We start from the raw sequence: 21962 nt of genomic DNA, 5'->3' as shown, positions 1-21962 counted from the left end.
TCAATGTCTGAGGATACTACAGAAAGAGCTGTGCAGAGGATCAGGTGATGCAAAAAGACCACAAAGATGCAGTTAGTCAAAGCCAGCAAGCCATAGAGGAAATGACAAGTCAGCAAATTGTCAAGTACAGCAAAAAAAAAAAAAGGTAGAAATGAGGTGTTGCCAATGGCACTTTCACCTAACGACTGTTGGAAGTGAGCAGGTTCCCGATTATCATCTGTACACAACCCTTATGTCATACCTTCCCTCAACTGGCACTCAACAGAACCAGGCCTCCTCTGAGAACATCTTGCAAGTTCACCCTGTGGAACAAATCAGGGTTCTCCCTGTACCTTCCACTGTATAAGTACATAAAAAGTAAATATTCTGAGTATTAATGAAAGACAACAGAGGTGAGCAGCCTGCACTGGCCCAGAACTATTTGGTTCACCAATAGTATTCAGAGAAGGGAAGATTACAAACAACAGTTGAAGGAGGGTCTTACAGGAACAGCCATGGTTCATGTAAGTGAAGAACATAACCAGGCACAGACAGTCACAAAGAAACTTTAGCTAGAGGAAGGGGTACAAATGGAAGCCATGGGTCTGGATATGGTCACCCTCTCAGGGAGAAGAAAAGCAGGTGGGAACCATTAGGCTCCCTATAAGACCCCTGACTCCCAGACACTTCCTGCACTTTCTGAAGCAATTTGTGTTAGGAATGTTCATAGAGTCCATTGCTCAGGGCTCTCCACACAGCTCAGCACTGGCAGCCAGAGCACATTTGACAAGACAGTGGGGGAAATTAGCAGAACCCATGGTCTGGCTGTGGGAGAAAGAAAGCTACAAGGAGAATTAAGGAAGAGAGGACATCACTTTAGGACACTAGCAGAGATGTGAAGGTCTTACCTACAGATGATACAAGTGCAAAAACTTCTAGCATCTCTTCACAGTACAGAAGTCTCTGATCCTCATCAAGAAGATTCCACTCCTCCTGAGAGAAGGCAACAGCCAAGTCTTCAAAGTTCATATCCTGTCATAATAGGGACAGTTCAGTCCATGGTCAGCTTCTCTCCTAGGATTTTACATTCGTCATACTCCCCATCCATCTGCTCCCTCTACTCCCCAATCAGAGAACATGCCAGGCCTAGGTCCCATCAAAATCACTCTCTCCTTATATTCCTATTGATACTGTGCCTTCCACCAACAATAAGGGAAGATGAACACATTGATGATACCTGAGCTCTAAGCCTGACATGTAGGCCACACTGCCTCTCGTCAATACAGTGGGTTTCACAAACATAGGCTGGGAGAGATGTTGGCCATAAAGGTAATCTGAGTGATTTGACACTGGTTTGGGCTGGCAATCCTTTTGTGGTCCCCCAGGTTTTCTCTCCAAGTCACCAAAAAACATGGCATCACATTTCAACCTTCCTACCCTAATCCCAGGGTGCTAAGGCCCTCACTTTGTAGTACCTGCTGCATATAATTATTTGAACCCCACTTCTATCCCACAGCTTCATTCTCAGAGGGACAAATTCAAAAGTATTACAAATATGCCACGAGGAGGACAGGTTCCCTCCCTCCCTCCCTCCCTCCCTCCCTCCCTCCCTCCCTCCCTCCCTTCCTTTTTTACCGCGATGCTTTCCAAGGCACGGGCCTCTCTCTCAGGGTGAACCCATTCCAGGACAGGTTGTTTTCTAATCAGCTTCTTTTCCAAAATTCTAACTCACCACTTCTGTAATATATTACTGTCTTCCCCTTTTCCCTTCTCCATGCCAGTGGAATTTTCAAGCCAGGTGACACTGATGTATGCCCTCTCATTCCTGTTGATCACTGTGTCAGCCCTCAGGCTGACAAAAGGCAGGTGGGCACATATTTGGCATCTAAGCTATGAATCTGGCATGTAGCACAACAACATCCCCTCTTTACAGAAATGACCCCAAAATTCCCATGTCATGTCATCCAGACATCACCAAAAATGGACACACACTTCATTCTCTTATGTCAATGTCAGATCCCTGTGTCCATGAATTCACCTTTCATCTGCAAATTCACATCACTCTTTCTACCACACCTCTCTCACACCTGCATTCCCACAGGCACAGCCCCTATAGTCATCTCCTTGATCTCTTACTCATTACTCAGCATGGGCGTCCAGCGAATTCTAAACCTGTTCTAACAGGATGAAGTACTACCCCGACTCTGATAGTCTACACTTATGGAAGCATCCTTGAGTACTGTTAAAAAGGCCTCTGTCCTTGATTATTTTTTTCCTTCAACCTCACCTATTAAGAACTACCTCAGATTTCAGATATCCAGAGCTCACCTCCACTGGTGCTGCACTTGATGTCCCTTCACTAGTGACAGCATTTATCTCCCCACTTAACTGCCACCCAAATCCCAGCCCAATGACTCCAGGCCCAGTGAGTCTCATAGTTGACCACTAGTGTTCCTAAGCTAATCCATCAGACTGACCGCAACACCTCAGGCCATTCAAAGGGCCATAACAAAATCCTGGTGAGTGTTTAAGAAGTAAATATGCATCAGCCCCAGGCTTATCTCTGAATTACTTTTCGACCTCCAATTCATCTGGCAATGACTCACCTTTCGTGGGTTTTAGCCACTGCCAAATGAGAATATCTCCTCCACCATGTAGTTGAACACTTCTGTTCCTATGATATGCTGTGACACCTAACTCGCACAAACAGGAAACCCAGCAGAAAACCCAGTCCTCAGGGTGACACTCTCCTTCCTGAGTTACCATTATCATCCTGAATGATTCCCCATTTATTTATTTTTAAAAATATATTTTCATTGATTTAAGAGAGGAAGGGAGAGGGAGAGAGAGAAACATCAATAAGAGAGGATCATTGATTGACTGCCTCCTGCACCCCTACTGGGGAATTGAGCCTGAATCCCAGGCATGTGCCCTTGACTGGAATAGTATCTAGGACCCTTCAGTCCACAGGCCATTTCTATCCACTGAGCAAACCAGCTAGGGCATGATTCCCCATATTAAAGTGATCTAAAGCCCAGATTGGTGTTGCTCAGTTGGTTGAACATCAACCCATTCACTGAGAGGTCACTAGTTGAATTGAGCCCTGGTCAGGTCACTTGCCCGGGTTTCCTACTTAATTTCCAGTAAGGGGCCTGCAGGAGGCAAGCAATCCTTGGATCTTGCTCATCGATGTTTCTCTGTCTCTCTCCCTCTGCCTTCCTCTCTATCTCTAAATTCAGTAAGAACATAGTTTTTAGAAAAAGGTGATCTATACCTCTACTCTAAAAAGGTCCACTACCTTTTTAAGAAATTTTCATTCTGAATTGCTTCTCAGAGTTCCAGGCTCTTGTGAACTGCCCTCTGTAGTATAGTATGTTATACCCTAACAGGCCAAAAAAACAAAACAAACAAACCCCAAAGCCAAAGTTATTATATTCCCAAAGAACATTAATCTACCTATAAATGTATCCATCTCAATTGATGATGCTTCCATTTCTCAAGGTGCTAAATCCCAAACCTCCCATCATCGCTCTTACCTCTCTCTCTCAACCTCAAAATTAAAAATCCAGGTGGCCACACCTAAAACACTAATCCATAATCCAACTGCTTCTTCCATCCACAAACCTGTACCTGTAATTGATTGTGCATTTGCAGGAATCTGTAGAAAAATAAAGGGCTATTGAGAGCCTGGCAAACACCACCAGGATCCATGGGCTTGGCCACCCAGTACCCTTTCCCAGCCTTGGGGTCAGGGGATCTAGAGATGACTGTATTACCTCAGGCCTCAGGCCTCAGTGCACAGGCTGGCCAAGTTTGTTATCTTTAAAAGGACTTCTCCTTCCTGTCCCCAACAGGTATCCTCTCTCTTCTAGTGTGTTCTTCCTCTGAGCAGCTTTGGGAAACGTTTGGAACCCTACCTAAGACAATGTCCCTCTTTTGTTCACAGCCATTGATGGCCCCAGCTTCCTGAGAATGAAACGAAAACGTCCCTGGCAAAACTTCGCCTCATCTTCTCTGTTGCCTTTAGTTTAGACACAACACAGGCCCAGGATTCCCGAATCCTCCCAGCTCAGCCACACCAACCCAAACCTTACACAGTGCCATTGCAGCCTGTCACCCTCTTTCACCCGCCACACTGTGCGTCACCCACAAGAGACTCACGGTTCTGGACGCTGCAACCTGGGCTGCAGGACCTGACAGACACCTGGACCCAAGGATGAAGGCTGAGTTGAAGTCTGTAAGCAAAACGGAATCTGGGAGGCACGGGGACCTCAATCCCGCCTGTTGCAGCTAATCAGGCCTCAGACGCACCACTGCACCGCGGGGACACGGCTTCTGGTGCCTCGTCCTAATAGGGACTCTGAGCACCAGAGGCTCTAACTACCTTAACAGAACAAAGAGTTCAAAATGACCACTAGGAGAAAGACACAGGAAGTCACTCCTAAACCAATAATGCGCTGGTCCTGGGCTTTCATTGGCTAAAACCGGCCATCATTAGGCGCATTGCCCTTTGGGTAATGTAGTTTTACGGACCCCGCAAGTGGCATTAGGATGCCAGTCACTCACTGATGACTGAAAATATTGGTGCTGGTGTGCCTGAGGGGTGTTGGGAAATGACGACTTTAGGTTTTGGGGGCTGGTCACAGGTTTCTGGGAAGTGTTGTCTGCAACTGATCTCTTGTTTTGCCATATTATTTCAGATTCTGTGGAGCTCAGAGTCCTCGCTGAGGTGAAAAGTATTATTTCAATTATTCCTGAAGGCTACAAATTTAAATGGATATATATATATATATATATATATATATATATATATATATATATTTGACTCTTTGAGAGAGAGAAAATGAGAGAGAGAGAAATATGGATCAGCTGCCTCCTGCACGCCACCCACCCACCCACTGGGCATCGAGCCAGGGAATCTGACTTGTAATTGAACTGAGCCACTCCAGCTATCCAATTTTTTTTATTTTTAACATAAAACATCACATTATTAAGAGAAAAAGCAGGCTGTGAGAGAATACAAGGTAAATTGCCTGATTGTAGAGTTAATAAAAGACGGGGCTGGAAGGCAAACCCATGTGTCTCTAATAACAGATTTCTTGCTTCGAATGTTAGACTCTGCTGCCTCCTGCAGCTTAGAATAGGGGATGGGGAGTCGGGAACAGTCAGGGGCAACAGTGCCACCCCTTTGCTCCTTACAGGGGTGCCCACCCTTAACTGCTGCCTTCCATCCAGCCTGATTCAAGTTTTCATCCCTACATGCTTCCCTACATACACACCATGTGCTGTCAGGAAACCCTCTCCCCGACACTATCCAAGGCCCCAAACCTCTCTGCTCCCTCAAACACACACCCCATTAGCAGACTATCCCCCAGAGTCCTGGGTCCTTCTCCACGCTATAGGAGCAGGGGTCTGCTCTGCCAAGGCCAAACATAGAGAGGGAGGACATCAGCCACAATGCATCCCCTCAATGTGGTATCATCTTGAGACCAAACCTGGCCTTCTGGAAAGCCTTATGTTGCAGAATGTTCTCGCCATTGAAAAAACACAGCACCATTTTTTGGAGAATCAATGGTACCTCCATGACTGGCTAGGAAAAGGGGCCTTTATTTTTAAATAAAGCAAAGTGGAAAATTACACCAAGAAATGCTAAAACAGAGACTCACACTGTGGCAGTAGCCCTCAGGGGGCGTGTGTGCTGGCCAGACACACGACTTTCTAAAAGTGAACTTATTTCTGAACTGAAAGCATCAGAGGCTGAAGTGGGACAGGTGCCTGGGGCATAGGGACCTGGAGAGACCTCTGGCCGGAGACAGAAGAGCCCTGGCCAGCTCCTCTCAGGCAGGCACAGGACCCAAACCCTTCCCAGAGCCTTGCTTCAGGCTCCTCTCTGCCAACCACTGACAAGAACAGGCCATGCCCCAGCATCAGTGGGGACATCCCAGGCAAAGGCAAGAAAGAGTGTGGAGGTGGGCATGCAGGCAGGAGCCCCGTCTCAGAGCAACAGGGTGGATCAGGGAATTTTCTCTGACAAGATTTATAAATATATGCAGCCTCCTTCAATGGCTAAAATTCAAGACCTTTGCCACCCAGGAGAGGACGTCCTGGCTCAGCAGCCAGCAACCCCTCCTGATGGGCAGAAAGAGAATCGGCCTCTGCAGAGAGAGTCCTTCCCCCTCCCGGGCAGATCAATGGCTGGGCCACTTTATTACAGTGGATTGGGGCGCACCGTCTTGGTTCACCAGGTTTCTTGGAGCACATGCTGGCTCCCAGGTCATGACACCTGGGAACTCCTGCAGCAGCTCTTGCTCCATTTCCCATCAAGCATGGCCCCAAAGAACAGAGTGGCCACCAGGCTGAGCCTTGACTAAAGAGCACCCCAGCAACACACACATGCTCCCTGCCCCGCCACCAACTCTCCCTGGCAACGGCCTGGCTTTTTCTCCTGCCCATACACATGCCCAGCTGCCACTGTGGCACCCATCCTTGACTCTCAAGAGGAACCTGGGCTCCTCAGTCACCTGAATCTGTAACAGCCCAGTCTCAGCCCCTGGCTGGAAGGTGCAGAGACCGCAGGGGGCATGTCCAGGCCCAGAGCTTCCCCAGGCCCCTTTGGATTCAGTCCCAGGGGGCACAGATGTCATCATCCTCTGTGGGTGATTGTGCAGCTCAGCCCCCATTCCCTACCCTCCACACTGACAGCCGCAGCACCTCCCGTCCTGTCCTGTTCTCGCATCATTGTGTGCTCTGCCCTCATGAGAACCCTGGCCATTGATTCACCATGGGGGTCCCTGGACTGTTCTGGTGTTCACATGTGTGGACTGATTGGGTGAAAGTAAACCCCAACAAACATATTGATTTGAGAGAGAAAACTGGGGGCGGGGGGAGAGAGAGAGAATTTGTTGTTCACTAATTTTATACTAACACTACTTGGTTGATTCTCGTAATTGCTTTGACTTGGGATGGAACCTGCAACCTTGTCGTTATCGAGATGGTGCTCTAACCAACTGAGCTACCTGGACAGCGACAGACATATCTGGGATTTTAAGTAAAATAACCCACTATGATGTCTGAGATTAGATAGATATGAGAACCACCATGATGACAGATTATGATGGAGGTCTAGAAGAGGACCCATGGGTTTTCATAAGTGTTTGCTTTACATGGAAGTATATTTAAATAAACTATTACAAAGGCAGAATGTGTCCTTGCATCAGTTATTTTATATGTCAGAAAGAAGCACTGAAAAAGGCAGGAGGACATTGGTTTCAGGGATGAAGGCATGTATGGAAACATCAAAAGTATACGTTTTTAAAAAGGTACATTTTAGCCCTGCACTTTTTGGCTCAGTGGATAGTGTCAGCCTGGGTACTAAAGGGACAGGGTTTTGATTCAAGGGCACACACTTGGTTGCAGGTTTGATTCCTGGACTCAGTGAGGGTGTTTGCAAGATGCAGCCAATCGATGCGTCTCTCTCGCATCTGCTCCTCTCTCTGTGTCTCTCTTCCTCACTTCCACTCTCTCTAAAATATCTATTAAAAAATACCCCGAAGTGAGAAAACTGTACATTTCAAATCAATTATCCTTGAATCAAACTTTTAAAAACATTTAAAACTTGCCACTTCCCAATTATTTCACTGTTTTATTGTGAATTTTCTGAGCATAATTTGTTGCTACTGTCTCACGCTGGTAAAAATAAAATATAATGACCTGCTACTGAAATATCATGTCCATGTTCAGGGACATCATTTTGGCAGTTTGAAACTGATGATGTGGAGAGTATTTACACCGGAGATATTGATAAATTCTACAAACAAGACTTCACGTAATGTATTATTGAATGCTGAGACTTAAAAAAGTGGTGGGGAATATTAGCAATGCATATAAAACTTATAAGTGTATGGTACAAGTGAGCCTTAAATTGTACATAAGATAAAAATGGAGAGAAACAATTTTCCTTCTAGTATTCAAAACCTATATTTCTAGCGAAGAAACCACTTGAGTCATTAAGGAGTGAGTGAATTTCGAACATATATCTTAGATGCTGCACTATACTCCTATTGGTTAAAATAATAAATTCATTTAAAAAATGGGCAAGAGATTCTGAGCAGACATTTTAACAAATAAATTAAAGACATTGTAAATAAATGAATAATAAATACGCACCACACCCTAGATGGTTTAGATCAGTGGTTGGAGCATTAGCTCCAACTGAAGGGTCCCGGGTTCAATTCCAGCCCAGAGCATGAACCTTGGTTACAGGCACCATATCTGCCCTGATTGGGGTGCCTGCAGGGGGCAACCAAACGATGTGTCTTTCTCACATTGATATTTCTCTCTCTCTGCCTCTCGTCCTCCCTTTCACTTTGGCTACTGGTTGACCAGTATGGGCCCTAAATATCAATGGAAAAAATATCCTCTGGTGAGGATTAACAAAAAAGAAAAATGTTCACCATCAAAAATTCTTAGGGAAATCAACACAGCGCCGGTAACTAACTATTACGCAGCCAGCTCTGGGCAGTGAACTTCCACTGGACAGAGAGGCCCTATAGCCTCAGAGGCCAACCCCAGAACACTGCCACCCAGAGGCTGACCCACAAACTGACTCTTTGCTAAACACAAAATAAGGCAGTCTGGGAAACAAATGCGGCTTGCTTTAAAATAAGGACTGTGGTTTACAACACAGAGGAACAGTGTATCGCAGGGAAACCCAACACTCTCCTGAATACCTGGCAGGTCTAAGTGAGCCACACTGAAGAATAGAAGAACCAAAGGACCTTCACTACTGCAATTCTTTTTTTTTTCTTTTTTCACCTTTTAACTAAGAAACCAATTTTTTTCTTCTTCTTTTTTTTTCTTTTCTTTTTTTTCTTCTTTTTCCATCACCTCATTTTACCCTTTTAACTACTACCTTCTTATTTTTAACCAGTATTATTACTGCTACCATTTTACCATTTTTTAAAGTGCCATTTTATTTTCTCTTTATTTTATTTTGGGATTAGTGTTCTCATTCTATTTTCATCGTTATATTATTGGTTGTTTCTAGTTTGCATTCATCTCCAGGGAGCTGTTGCTGGAATCTGTTGGGATTAATGGCGGTTCTATAGGAGTATTCTCCTCATATTAAAAGTCTCTTCCCCTCTTCCACTTCATTCTCTCTTTTCACTCTTTTCTTTTTTTTTTCTTGTCTTTTCTTTTCTCGCTTTTTTCCCCCCCTCCTTTTTCCCAATTTCATTTTTGCACTCCTTTTTTTGGTCCCTACTTTTCTTTTCTTTTTTCTGTTTTATCTTTTTCCCTTCCATCCTCCTTATCCCCTAATTCTCTTCATTTGGGTGGTCACCTTTATTTGGGGTTATTAATATCGTGAATATATTTGTGTATACTGCCGGGTACGTGGTGCCTTGTTGTGTTGTATTTTGTGCCTTTAAATCAATGCAGCAGATCGAAGCTACAGCAACTTCCAGAGCACCACACCCTCTGCTGAGGAACAGCAGCTGTATGTGAAGCCTCGCCCCACCAGCCAGAAGAGCCACCTCAGCTGTGAACAGCACACACCAGAGGAGCTGCTGCCAACTGAAGAGCAGCTGCTACCGCAACCGCCCGAAGAGCAACCACAGACCAAGGAGTCACTGCCACCAAGGGAGCAACCACTGAACGACTCAACGTCTAGATATGTCAGTGAGATCAAACATGGGTAGACAAAGAAACCCCCAAAGGAAAGAGAAGGAGGACTCTCCAGAAAAGCAGCTAAGTAATACAGAGGCATGCAACATGACAGACAAAGAATTCAGAATAAGGGTCCTAGAGTGCATAAACCGGATGGAGGAAAAAATCGACATCCTCTGCAAGAAGCAAGAAGAAACAGATGAAAAAAATCGATAACATATGGAAGAAGCTAGAAGAAACAGATGAAAAAATCAACAACTTAAGTAAGACCCAAGAAGAAATGAAGAGTGATATAGCTGCAATGAAAAACTCCATTGAAAGTATCAACAGTAGACTAGGAGAAGCGGAGGACCGAATTAGTGAATTAGAAGACAAGGAAGCAAAACACACCCAAAATGTACTGCAATTGGAGAAAAAAATTAAAAGACAGGAGGAGAGCCTAAGGGAGCTTTGGGACAACATGAAACGAAACAACATACGAATAATAGGGGTACCAGAACAACAGAAGGATGAACAAGGATTAGAAAACCTATTAGAAGAAATAATATCAGAAAACTTCCCTGAGGTGGGGAAGAAAAAAGTCACACAAGCCCAGAGAGTCCCAAACAAGGTGAACCCGAAAAGACCCACACCAAGACACATCATAATTACCATGGCAAATGTTCAGGACAAAGAGAGAATCTTACAGGCTGCAAGAGAGAGACGGAAAGTTACATACAAGGGATCTCCCATTAGATTGTCAAATGATTTCTCAACAGAAACACATCAGGCCAGAAAAGAATGGACAGAAATTTACAAAGTGATGCAAAGCAAAGGACTGAATCCAAGAATACTCTATCCAGCAAGGCTATCATTCAAACTTGAAGGGGAAATAAGAAGCTTCACAGACAAAAAAAGGCTAAGGGAGTTTATCACCACCAAGCCAGCAATGCAAGGAATGCTAAAGGGACTGGTATAAAAATAATAAAAAGCTCAGAAAGAAAACAGCCACACACACACAAAAAGAAATGGCTACAAATAAGTACCTTTCAATAATAACTTTAAACGTAAACGGACTAAATGCTCCAAACAAAAGACATCGAGTGGCTGAATGGATAAAAAAACATGACCCATACATCTGCTGTCTACAAGAAACCCACATCATTAGAAGGGACTCACACAGACTGAAAGTGAAAGGATGGAAAAATATCTTTCAGGCAAATGGAAAGGAAAAGAAAGCTGGGGTAGCAATACTTATATCGGACAAAATAGACCTCAAAGTGAAGGCCATAACAAGAGATAAGGAAGGCCACTTCATAATACTAAAGGGATCAATTCAACAAGAAGATATAACCCTGGTAAACATATATGCACCCAATGCAGGAGCACCCAAATTCATAAAAAAACTCCTGGAAGATATCAAAGGAGAGATCAACAACAATACAATCATAGTAGGGGACTTTAATACACCACTGACAGCACTGGATAAGTCCTCTAGACAAACAATCAGCAAAGATACAGCAATCCTAAATGACTCACTAGATCAGATGGACTTAATAGACATCTTCAGAACACTTCACCCCAGTGCCACGGAATATACATTCTACTCCAGTGCTCATGACACATATTCAAAGATAGACCATATATTGGGTCACAAGCAAAGTATCCCCAAATTCAAGAAGATTGAAATCATAAAAAGCATCTTCTCAGACCACGATGGCATAATATTAGAAATAAACTACAATAAAAACAACCCAAAATACTCAAACACCTGGAAGCTGAATAGCATGCTATTAAATATTGATTGGATTACCAATGAAATCAAAGAAGAAATTCGAAACATCCTGGAAACTAATGACAATGAAAACACAACAATCCAAAACCTATGGGACACAATGAAAGCAGTCCTGAGAGGGAAGTTTATAGCTCTACAGGCCTATCTCAAAAAACAAGAAAAAATGGTAGTAAATCATCTAACTCTACAACTCAAAGAATTAGAAAGAGAGCAACAAGAAAACCCCAGAGTGAGCAGAAGGAAGGAGACAATAAAGATTAAAGCAGAAATAAATGACATAGAGACCAAAAAAACAATACAGAAAATCAATGAAACCAAGAGCTGGTTCTTTGAAAGGATAAACAAGATTGACAAACCTCTAGCCAGACTCACCAAGAAGCAAAGAGAGAGGACCCAAATAAACAAAATCAGAAACGATAGAGGCGAAATAACAACAGACCCCACAGAAATACAAATGATTGTTAAAAAATACTATGGTCAGCTCTACTCCAACAAACTAGACAACCTGGAGGAAATGGACATATTCCTAGAAAAATACAACATTCCAAAACTCAATCAGGAAGAATCTAAAAATCTCAACAGGCCAATAACTATGGAAGAAATTGAAGCAGTCATCAAAAAGCTTCCAGCAAACAAAAGCCCAGGACCAGACGGCTTCACAGGGGAGTTTTACCAAACATTCAAGGAAGAACTAAAACCTATCCTCCTCAGACTACTACAAAAAATTCAAGAGGAAGGAACACTTCCAAGCTCATTCTATGAAGCCAGCATCACCCTAATACCAAAACCAGGTAAAGACAACACAATGAAAGAGAATTACAGGCCAATATCCCTCATGAACATAGATGCCAAAATCCTCAACAAAATCTTAGCAAATCGGATCCAGCAGTACATCAGAAAGATCATACACCATGACCAAGTAGGATTTATCCCAGGGATGCAAGGATGGTACAATATCCGCAAATCAATAAACGTGATACATCACATAAACAAACTGAAAGAAAAAAACCACATGGTCATATCAATTGATGCAGAAAAAGCATTTGACAAAATTCAACACCCATTTTTGATAAAAACTCTCAGCAAGGTGGGAGTAGATGGATCATACCTCAACATAATAAAAGCCATATATGACAGGCCCACAGCCAACATCATACTCAATGGACAAAAACTAACACCATTTCCCCTAAGAACAGGAACAAGACAGGGATGCCCCCTCTCACCACTCCTGTTCAACATAGTACTGGAAGTGTTAGCCATTGCAATTCGGCAAGAAGAAGAAATAAAAGGCATCCAAATTGGAAAAGAGGAAGTAAAACTGTCCTTATTTGCAGACGACATGATATTATACATACAAAACCCTAGAGACTCCATCAAAAAGCTACTAGACTTAATACATGAATTTGGCAATGTAGCAGGATACAAAATTAACCCCAAGAAATCTGAGGCATTTCTATACACCAATAGTGAACTTTCAGAAAGAGAGATATAAAAACAATCCCGTTTACCATTGCACCAAAAAAATTAAGCTACCTAGGAATCAACTTAACTAAAGAGGTAAAAGACCTCTACTCAGAAAACTACAGGACGTTGAAAAAAGATATAGAGGAAGACATAAACAGATGGAAGAACATACCGTGTTCATGGATTGGTAGAATCAACATCATTAAAATGTCCATACTACCCAAAGCAATCTATAAATTCAACGCACTTCCCATTAAAATACCAACGGCATACTTCAGAGATTTAGAACGAACTCTCCAAAAATTCATCTGGAATAAAAAAGACCCCGAATAGCTGCAGCAATCCTGAAAAAGAACAAAGTAGGTGGGATCTCAATACCAGATATCAAGTTGTATTACAAAGCCACTGTTCTCAAAACAGCCTGGTACTGGCACAAGAATAGGCATATAGATCAATGGAATAGAATAGAGAGCCCAGAAATCGGCCCGAACCAATATGCTCAATTAATATTTGACAAAGGAGACAAGAACATTCAATGGAGCCAAGATAGTCTCTTCAATAAATGGTGTTGGGAAAATTGGACAGATATATGCAAGAAAATGAAACTAGACCACCAACTTACACCATACACAAAAATAAACTCAAAATGGATAAAGGACTTAAATGTACGACAGGAAACCATAAAAATTCTAGAAGAATCCAAAGGCAACAAAATCTCAGACATATGCCGAAGCAATTTCTTCACTGATACAGCTCCTAGGGCACTTGAAACTAAAGAGAAAATGAACAAATGGGACTACATCAAAATAAAAAGCTTCTGCACAGCAAAAGAAACCATCAACAAAACAACGAGAAAACCCACTGTGTGGGAAAACATATTTGCCAATGTCATATCTGATAAGGGCCTAATCTCCAAAATTTATAGGGAACTCATACAACTTAACAAAAGGAAGATAAACAATCCAATCAAAAAATGGGCAAAGGACCTAAATAGACACCTTTCAAAAGAGGACATTCAGAAAGCCAAGAGACATATGAAAACATGCTCAAAGTCACTAATCATCCGAGAGATGCAAATCAAAACAACAATGAGGTACCATCTCACACCTGTCAGACTGGCTATCATCAACAAATCAACAAACGACAAGTGCTGGAGAGGATGTGGAGAAAAAGGAACACTTGTGCACTGCTGGTGGGAATGCAGACTGGTGCAGCCACTATGGAAGACAGTATGGCGTTTCCTTAAAAAACTGAAAATGGAACTCCCATTTGACCCTGTGATCCCACTTCTAGGAATATATCCCAAGAAACCAGAAACACCAATCAGAAAGGATATATGCACCCCTATGTTCATAGCAGCACAATTCACCATAGCTAAGATCTGGAAACAGCCTAAGTGCCCATCAGTAGATGAATGGATTAGAAAACTGTGGTACATCTACACGATGGAATACTATGCTGCTCTAAAAAGGAAGGAACTCTTACCATTTGCAACGGTATGGATGGAACTGGAGAGCATTATGCTAAGTGAAATAAGCCAGTCAATGAAGGAAAAATACCACATGATCTCACTCACTCATGGATAATAGAGACCATTATAAACTTTTGAATAATAATAGATACAGAGGCAGAGCTGCCTCAAACAGATTGTCAAACTGCAGCGGGAAGGCCGGGGAGGGTTGGGGGGCAGGAGGTAGGGGGGTAAGAGATGAACCTAAGGACTTGTATGCATGCATATAAGCATAACCAATGGACATAAGACACTGGGGGATAGGGGAGGCTGGGGGACTGTCTAGGGCGGGGGGATAAAATGGACACATATGTAATACCCTTTGTAATACTTTAAGCAATAAAAAAAAAATACTGTGAATCTACATTGCTAGCTACATGAAAGACTGTTAACTTCCCAAATGTAAAGAACAGGGAGGGGGTGGGGGGAAGAAGTGCCATGGTTAAAATTAATATTCAGGCCCTAACCGGTTTGGCTCAGTAGCTAGAGCGTCAGCCTGTGGACTCAAGGGTCCCAGATTCTATTCCAGTCAAGGGCATGTACCTTGGTTGAGGGCACATCCCCAGTAGGGGGTGTGCAGGAGGCAGCTGATAGATGTTTCTCTCTCACCGATGTTTCTAACTCTCTATCCCTCTCCCTTCCTCTTTGTAAAAAAAATCAATAAAATATATATTTTTTAAAAAAATTAATAAATAAAAAAATTCTTAGGGAAATGGAACTAAATGAAATCCAGCTAACACTAGACTCATTTCCAGGGATATTATTTTAAAATATTAACCATTGCATGTGCTGGCAGGGTTGCAGAAAAACTGGAATTTTCATTGCTGTGGGTGGGAAGTCAAAAGGAATGACCATTTTAGACTACAGTTCTGCATATCTTAAAGTGTAAAACATTCACCTACACTGCAACAGTTAAGTAAAAGATATATGAATATAAAAAACTGAACACAAATATTCTCATGATATTTATTATAATACTCCAACCTTGGAGATAATCTAAATCATAGACAAATCAATAGATAAAGTGGTTATCCCTAGAAAACAATATTACTTAGCAATACAAAATTAAATATTTACATAAGCATTAATGTTGAATTTCAAAATAACTGTGTGGCATGAAGGAAATAAGGATTTGTTAGAGAGTATAAACTTATTTTGCCTATAAAATTATGAAAAATATGAAGTAATCTATTGTAAGGAAAGGAAAATTAATGACTGAATGGAGGGCTGGGGAAGGAAAAAAGAGAGGTTATAAAAGGGCAAGAGGTAGATACAGGGTGTGGCAAAAGTAGGTTTAGAATTGTCAGTCTGGAAAATAATACAACAATCCTATCTAATAAAATAGTAATATGCAAATTAACTGTCATACCCTCACTTCCTCTGTCACAAAGATGACAGTGGCCACGGAGCTGGAGCTAGCAGGAGGCTCGAGTTGCCCCGGTAATGGAGAAAGCCAAGCTTCTCGACCTGCCTTGAGTGTGACAGGGGGCAGTGCCCCAACCCCCCAATCGGCCCTACCCTGAGCGTGACTGAGGGTGGCATCACAACCTCCCAATCTGCCCTGCTCTGTGCATGACAGGGGAAGGCGCCCCAACTCCCCAATCGACCCTGCTCTGAGCCCGACCAGGGGCTGCACCTAGGGATTGGGCCTGCCCTCTGCCATCCGGGAGCAGGCCTAAGCCAGCAGGTCGTTATCTCCCGAGGGGTCCCAGACTGCGAGAGGGCACAGGCCGGACTGAGGGACCCCACCTCCCCCCTGAGTGCACAAATTTTTGTGCACCGGGCCTCTAGTCTAATCTAATAAAAGGGAAACATGCAAATTGACCGTACCTTCACTATGCCCCAAGCCACGCCCACCAGTCAATCTGAGCAACTATATGCAAATTAACCCAACCAAGATGGCGGCCAGCATGCACAGACCTGGAGCAAGCAGGAGACTTGGTTGCCCTAGCAATGGAGGAAGCCAAGCTTCCCGCCTGCCCTGGCTGGCTGTGGCTTCCACTGAAGGCAACCAAGTCTTAATTATAGAAGATAAATAAATCCCTGATACCTGCTTCCAGCCAGCCTCCCCTGGAAGCTTGGGTGGCTGGGGCCATGGCCAACCTGAAAACAGCCACCAGCCCCTCACCCAGGCTGGCACACCCTCATGTGGTGGGGTCCCCACTTGGGGGCTTGGCAGCCTGAAAACAGCCATGAGCCACTCACCCAGGCTGGCCACACCCTCATGGGGTGACAGTCCACACTGGGGGCTTTGGCCAGCCTGGAAACAGTCATCAGACCCTCACCCAGACTGGCCAGGCACCCCAACATGACCCCCAACCCTGAAGGTTGTGTGGCCAGTCTGCAAACAGCCATCCGCCCCTCACCCAGGCTGGCACACCCTCATGGGGTGAGGGTCCCTGTTGGGGGGCTTGACCAGCTTGCAAATAGCCCTAAGCCCCTCACTCAAGTTGGCCAGGCACCCCAGCAGGGACCCCCACCCTGAAGGGGCTGGCCAGCCTGCAAACAGCCATCAGCCACTCGCCCAGGCTGGCTAGGCACCCCAATATCTTTATTTCTCCTTCATATTTAAAGGATAATTTTGCTGAATATATTACTTGTGTGTGATAATTTCTCTCTTTCAGACATTTGAATATTTAATTCCACTCTCTTCCGGCCTGTAGAGTTTCTGCTGAAAAGTCTGATGAAATTCTGATGGGTTTTCCTTTGTAGGTCATGTCCTTCTTTCCCCTGGCTGCTTTGAGAATTTTTCCTTTTTCGTTAATTCTTGACAGCTTCCATACCAAGCGTCTTAGAGAAGGCCTCTTTGGATTGAGGTAACTAGGTGTTCTGCTTGCTTCTTGGATGGGAGCATCTAGTTCTTTCCCTTGATTTGGGAAGTTCTCATAAACTATTTGTTTGAATAGACTCTCTGTCCCCTGCTTCCTCTCATCCTCCTCTAGAATGCCTAAAATTCAAATATTGCTTTTTCTGATGGAGTAAGATAGGTCTTACAGAGATTTCATTTTTCTTTTGCTCAGGTCTCTCTCTTCTTCCTTCTGCATCATTTCTTGATTCCTATCTTGGATATTACTAATTCTTTCCTCCATCTGGTTGGTTCTATATTCTCTGCTCAGTAGTTTATGTTTAATCTCTTTTACTGCATTCTTCATTTCCAAAATTTCTGATCAGTTCTTTTTTAAAGTTTCAATCTCTTTAGTAAAGTTCTTGTTTTGTTCAGTGATTTGTTTTCTGAGTGCTCTGCATTTCCTGTCAGTATTTCCTCATATCTTGTCGAGTATTTTCAGAACTGCAATCGTGAAATCTCTGCCATTTATATCACATATTTCCATGTGTTCCAGCTTCCTTTCTAGGGATTTCTCATTTTCTTTCTTATCATCCTCATTGCTGTGGCTCTCCATGGTATTGCTGTCCTTCTTTGCTTATGCATTTATCTCTGAAGAGGTCTTACTATTATTTTTCAGTAGAAGTTCCTGAATCGTAAGACTTTTTACCTCTGTGGTCTCCCAGTCTTGAACTTCCGTCACTTCTGTAAGACAGCTGGGCTGCTTGTGGGTGCAGTTTGTTTTGCTCTTATCATAATAGTGACCCCTGACCTCCATGGGGCTCCACCCCCACCCCTCCTGGAGATCAGTCACAGAGGGAAACAGCGATTCTACTGCAACATCTCTAGGTTTACAGATAATATGCTCCTGGAGACGACTCCAAGGGCAAGAGGCAAGTTTCAGGAGTCCAAGGTGGTGCAGGGCTCTGTGGTTCTGTTTCTTTGTCTGACACACCACCCTCGGCCCAACAGTGGAGAGCTACACCGCAGAACCCCGTGAAAGTGCTCTATCAGGCGTCTGCTGGCACAATCAGTTTGCTTTCTCGCCACTCTCTCTTTGGGCTACCCCCCCCCACCCCTGCCCCCCCCACCCCCGCGGCTCTCTGTTCTTCCCAGCCAAAGGGCTAAGCCACAAGTTCCCAGCTGCAGGGCTGCATCTAGGAGCCATCTCCCCATTTATTCCCGTTGCCCACCTTTATATGTTTTAGTGTGTGGATCTCTCAGGCATGCATCTGTGATGAGCAGGGATTTCTCTGTTGAATTATAGCTGATTAACTTGTTGAAATTCCTGAGAGGAAAAGGTGCACTCTCATGGTGCCATTCCTCTGACTTCACCTCTGGTGAGGTGTCTTGAAGATGAGGGAAGAAGCTGAAGGCCAGGCACCTGACGTGAGTGACTGGGCAGGCAATAGGCTAGCGGAGATGGAAGCGGGGCTGGCCTCACTGAATATGTCCTACGTGGCAGCAGGAAGCTGGTTATGTCAACCTTCCCCCGGGGAGGGTGGTGTGACCTGGGCGTCCTGAGAGGGTAGAGGGGCTGAAACTACAGAAGAGCTGCTGTCCCACAGAGAGTATAAAGTGACAAGGACAAGCCAGCAGTAAATGTGAGTGGGAGGGACGTGCAGCAAGCACCCACCATCTACTGCCCAGTGGCAGTCCTTTGCGCATGTGGCTTACCTGTCTTACAGGACTGAAGGCCCCCTGAGGGTGGGAGCCATTTCTTCCTTATCTCTCGGTCTCCTGTGTCTAGGCTGGTACTGTGGACATGATAGCTGCTCACAAATACTTGTTGAATGAAACCCAGACATGCTGGGCTATTGTGTAAGCCACTCTATCTTGTTAGGCTTCTGTTTCATTGTCCCAAAATGGGGAAAACCACAAGGCTGTTGTGAAGGCCGGGCAAGAGGGCAGATGGGAAAGCTCTATAAACTGTAAAAGATTTTGCCAACACAAAGTGTAAGTACAGTCACTACATGGGATCTATGGCTTTAACTACAAGTCCCTGAAACTCTGTCCCAGCCAGAACCATTTAGTTGTGGAGCATCCCAGTCTGTCACAGGAGCGGGAGGCAGGGGGTGGGGGGCTCTAGGAAGCCCTGGCACAGCCCCGAGTCCTGGCAGCACAGGGCACCAGGAAGGCGCCGGGCTCCATCACACTCTGCAGGGAGGAGCTGTGGTGAGGATGAAAGAAAACCCTGACTTCGGAAGGCTCCCTAAGCAGCTTGTGCCTGCAGAGCAGAATCCCCCGCGCCCAGAGGACCCATAGCCCGGCCTTCCCCTGCCCTGCCCTGGCCACCTTCTGGGGAAAGGGAATAGACTACCTGCAGTGAGCGCTGCGAGGGCTGGCCCTCGGAGGTCCCAGCACGGACTCCTCCTCACCACGGCCTTAGCCGCCCCAGGGCCCACTCTGCCAACCGGCTTCCAGAGGCCACATGGTGCAAGTCACCACCAGCCGAAGCTCCCTCACCTGTGGACACCGCCTCCCCGACAGGCACCAACTCTGACTTCTGGCCTGGGCAGGATTTCCTGGCAAAGAGCAGAGCTCTGTGAGAGGTGGGGTGGCGCCCCCTGTTGGCGGGAGGGCGGCAGTGCCGGAAAAGGCTCAGCAGCCTCAGTGTATCTCCTCTCAGAACACATGGTCCCCTGACTTGGTGGTGAGTGCAGGGACATGCTCTCACTTCGTACAGGAGGTCCCTACAGGTTATGGCCAAGAGGCCTCTTCAGGACCTGCCACCGAAGGAGCCCTGCTCGTCGGCAGGGCGTGAATCTTTTCACACGTGGGCACATCTACCTGGATGCCCATCTACCCACAGGAAAATGTGCCCAGTTATTCCTGCTTGTGTTACCAGTGGTTATGGGGTATTTCATACTCAGCTTGCTGCTCTGAGACTTGTGTTTCCACTCAACCCCGGGCCTCTGTCTCCTTCGTGTGGCCTGTGATACCTCTCCTGGGGTGTGTTCTACAGTGTCCCCAACCCATGCCTTTGGGAATAGTGGCCGTGACCTTATTTGGAATAGGGCCTTTGCAGATGTAAGTAAGTTCAGAGGAGGGCTTGGATTGGGTGGGTCTTACCTGCAATGACAGGTGTTCTTCTAAGAGGGAATTGGACTCACTCACAGGCCATGTGACTAGGACTCAATGGTGGGTGGGGGATGGGTCTCCGAGTCATGGACCAAGGATAGCTGGCTGCCACCAGCAGCTGGGGCGGACCTCGACTGATTTTCTCTTGTAGCCCCAGAAGGAGCCCTCCCTGCCTGCACCTTGATTTCTGGGGATGAGTATTTCACAGGCTGAGCTGGGAGCCCTGGAGGCTTAACGAGCTTCAGTGTGGAGAGCTCTGGTCACTGCCCACCTGCCTGGATCACAGTCTCCTAAGCCCCTGGAGACAAGTGCCCCAGGGGAAGGGACTCCCAGCCAATGCCCCCAGTCTGGGGGTTTGGAGCAGGGGGAGGGGATGCCTGGGGCACTGGCCTGCCCCTGATCCCTGGGTACCTCCCACCGTGCCGACTGGTGGGCCATGGCTGACTTCTGCCCGGGGGCCTGGGGACCAGTGTGCAGGGCTGTGCAAGGGAGAGGCAAGAGCACACACACTGCCCTTGGTGAGGATGGCGGGGCCGGTGCAACACAGGGTCAGGGAGAAAAGCCAGATGGCATGAGGCAGCCCCTAACTTCACCAGCAAGAAAATAGACCCAGAGAGGGAAATGGCTTTCCACAAACTCATCCACTCAGGGCAGGTCACGCCTGGAAGCCTGAGCACAGCCCACTGATTCCTTCTGTTCCTCATTTCCTGCCCAGCAGAGGGGGAGGCGGAGCTGACTGGGCGGACTGTGCTCTGTCCCCAGTCCACCAGCTCAGGCGCCTGGTGAGGGCTTCGTCTTAGGCCACAAAGAAGAGAAATGAGTGCAGACCAGCCCCACTCAAAGCCCTTGCAGCCACCTAGACCCTTCTCTTGATCTGGGAAAGGGGGTGGTGGGAAGGAACGAGTGAGGCAGGTGAGGGAAACTCAAGGCTGAGGCTATGCAGGGGATGGCCACCCCACCACTTTTCCCTTCAGGCTGCCCCCTGCTGAGCAGCGTGCCAGCTGGGCTTCCCTTTGGCGACACAACCAGTCCTTTCCCACCACAAGGGGGTTGGGCATAGCCCATGGAGGCCCAGTTCTGACCCTGCTCTGGTGACTGGCACCTTCTGCCAGCACCTCCCAGGCTGGAGCAGCCTGGAGCAGCCTGGAGCAGCCTAGTGCAGGTGTTACAGAAGACTGGAGAAAAATCAAGCAACACTTAGAGAGATGGAGTTACATTTATTATTATGTGCAGGCCCAGAGAAAAATGTCTCTAGAATTCTGGGTGAAGTCACTCAGAAATTTTCCTGTATTTGTACCTTTTTGCCCTATTTGTCTCCCAAATATGGGGTTTTCTGGTCCCCTTTGCGAGTTCTTAAAGAGCCCCTATGCACTGGGTCTTTGAGACCTCAACCAAAGGTTTGGCCTGGTGCCAGCACTGATCACTTTGTCTGGGGAAGATGGATACTTCATTCCCCACTGGTTTTCTATACAGGACTCAAATCATTGACTCTTTTGGGTCATTGTTGGGGAGGGAGTTATATTGACCCCTGAGGACTATAAGCTTAATAGAATTAATTCTCTGCCAAATAAAGTCAGTGGTCTTGCTTATAAGATGAGGGCCTGGAATGAGGGCCAGGAATAATCTCTAGAGGGTCCGAAGAGTCCTGGACTCTCTATTTTCCA

The 21962-nt window shown here is 45.6% G+C and overlaps 1 protein-coding gene across 2 annotated transcripts in view; it reads right to left on the bottom strand.

Annotated features, from left to right (window-relative positions):
• The window catches only part of LOC308525828 (ral-GDS-related protein-like), a 39509-nt gene extending 35115 nt beyond the window's left edge, over positions 1–4394 (bottom strand). The window contains exons 1-2 of one of the 2 annotated variants that reach the window (XM_081100677.1): positions 4141–4394; positions 888–1011 (exon numbers count right to left, since the gene is read on the bottom strand). In XM_081100677.1, the coding sequence (XP_080956803.1) occupies positions 888–1008 (121 nt within the window). In that variant the 5' untranslated portion in view covers positions 1009–1011; positions 4141–4394. The remainder of the gene's footprint in view (positions 1–887; positions 1012–4140) is intronic. The other variant, XM_081100678.1, reaches the window with a different exon arrangement.
• Positions 4395–21962: the final 17568 nt, after the last annotated feature.

Source organism: Myotis nattereri, assembly GCF_964212035.1.
Source record: "Myotis nattereri genome assembly, chromosome: 10".
NCBI lineage: Eukaryota > Metazoa > Chordata > Mammalia > Chiroptera > Vespertilionidae > Myotis > Myotis nattereri.
This window is presented reverse-complemented; position numbering and strand designations above follow the sequence as displayed.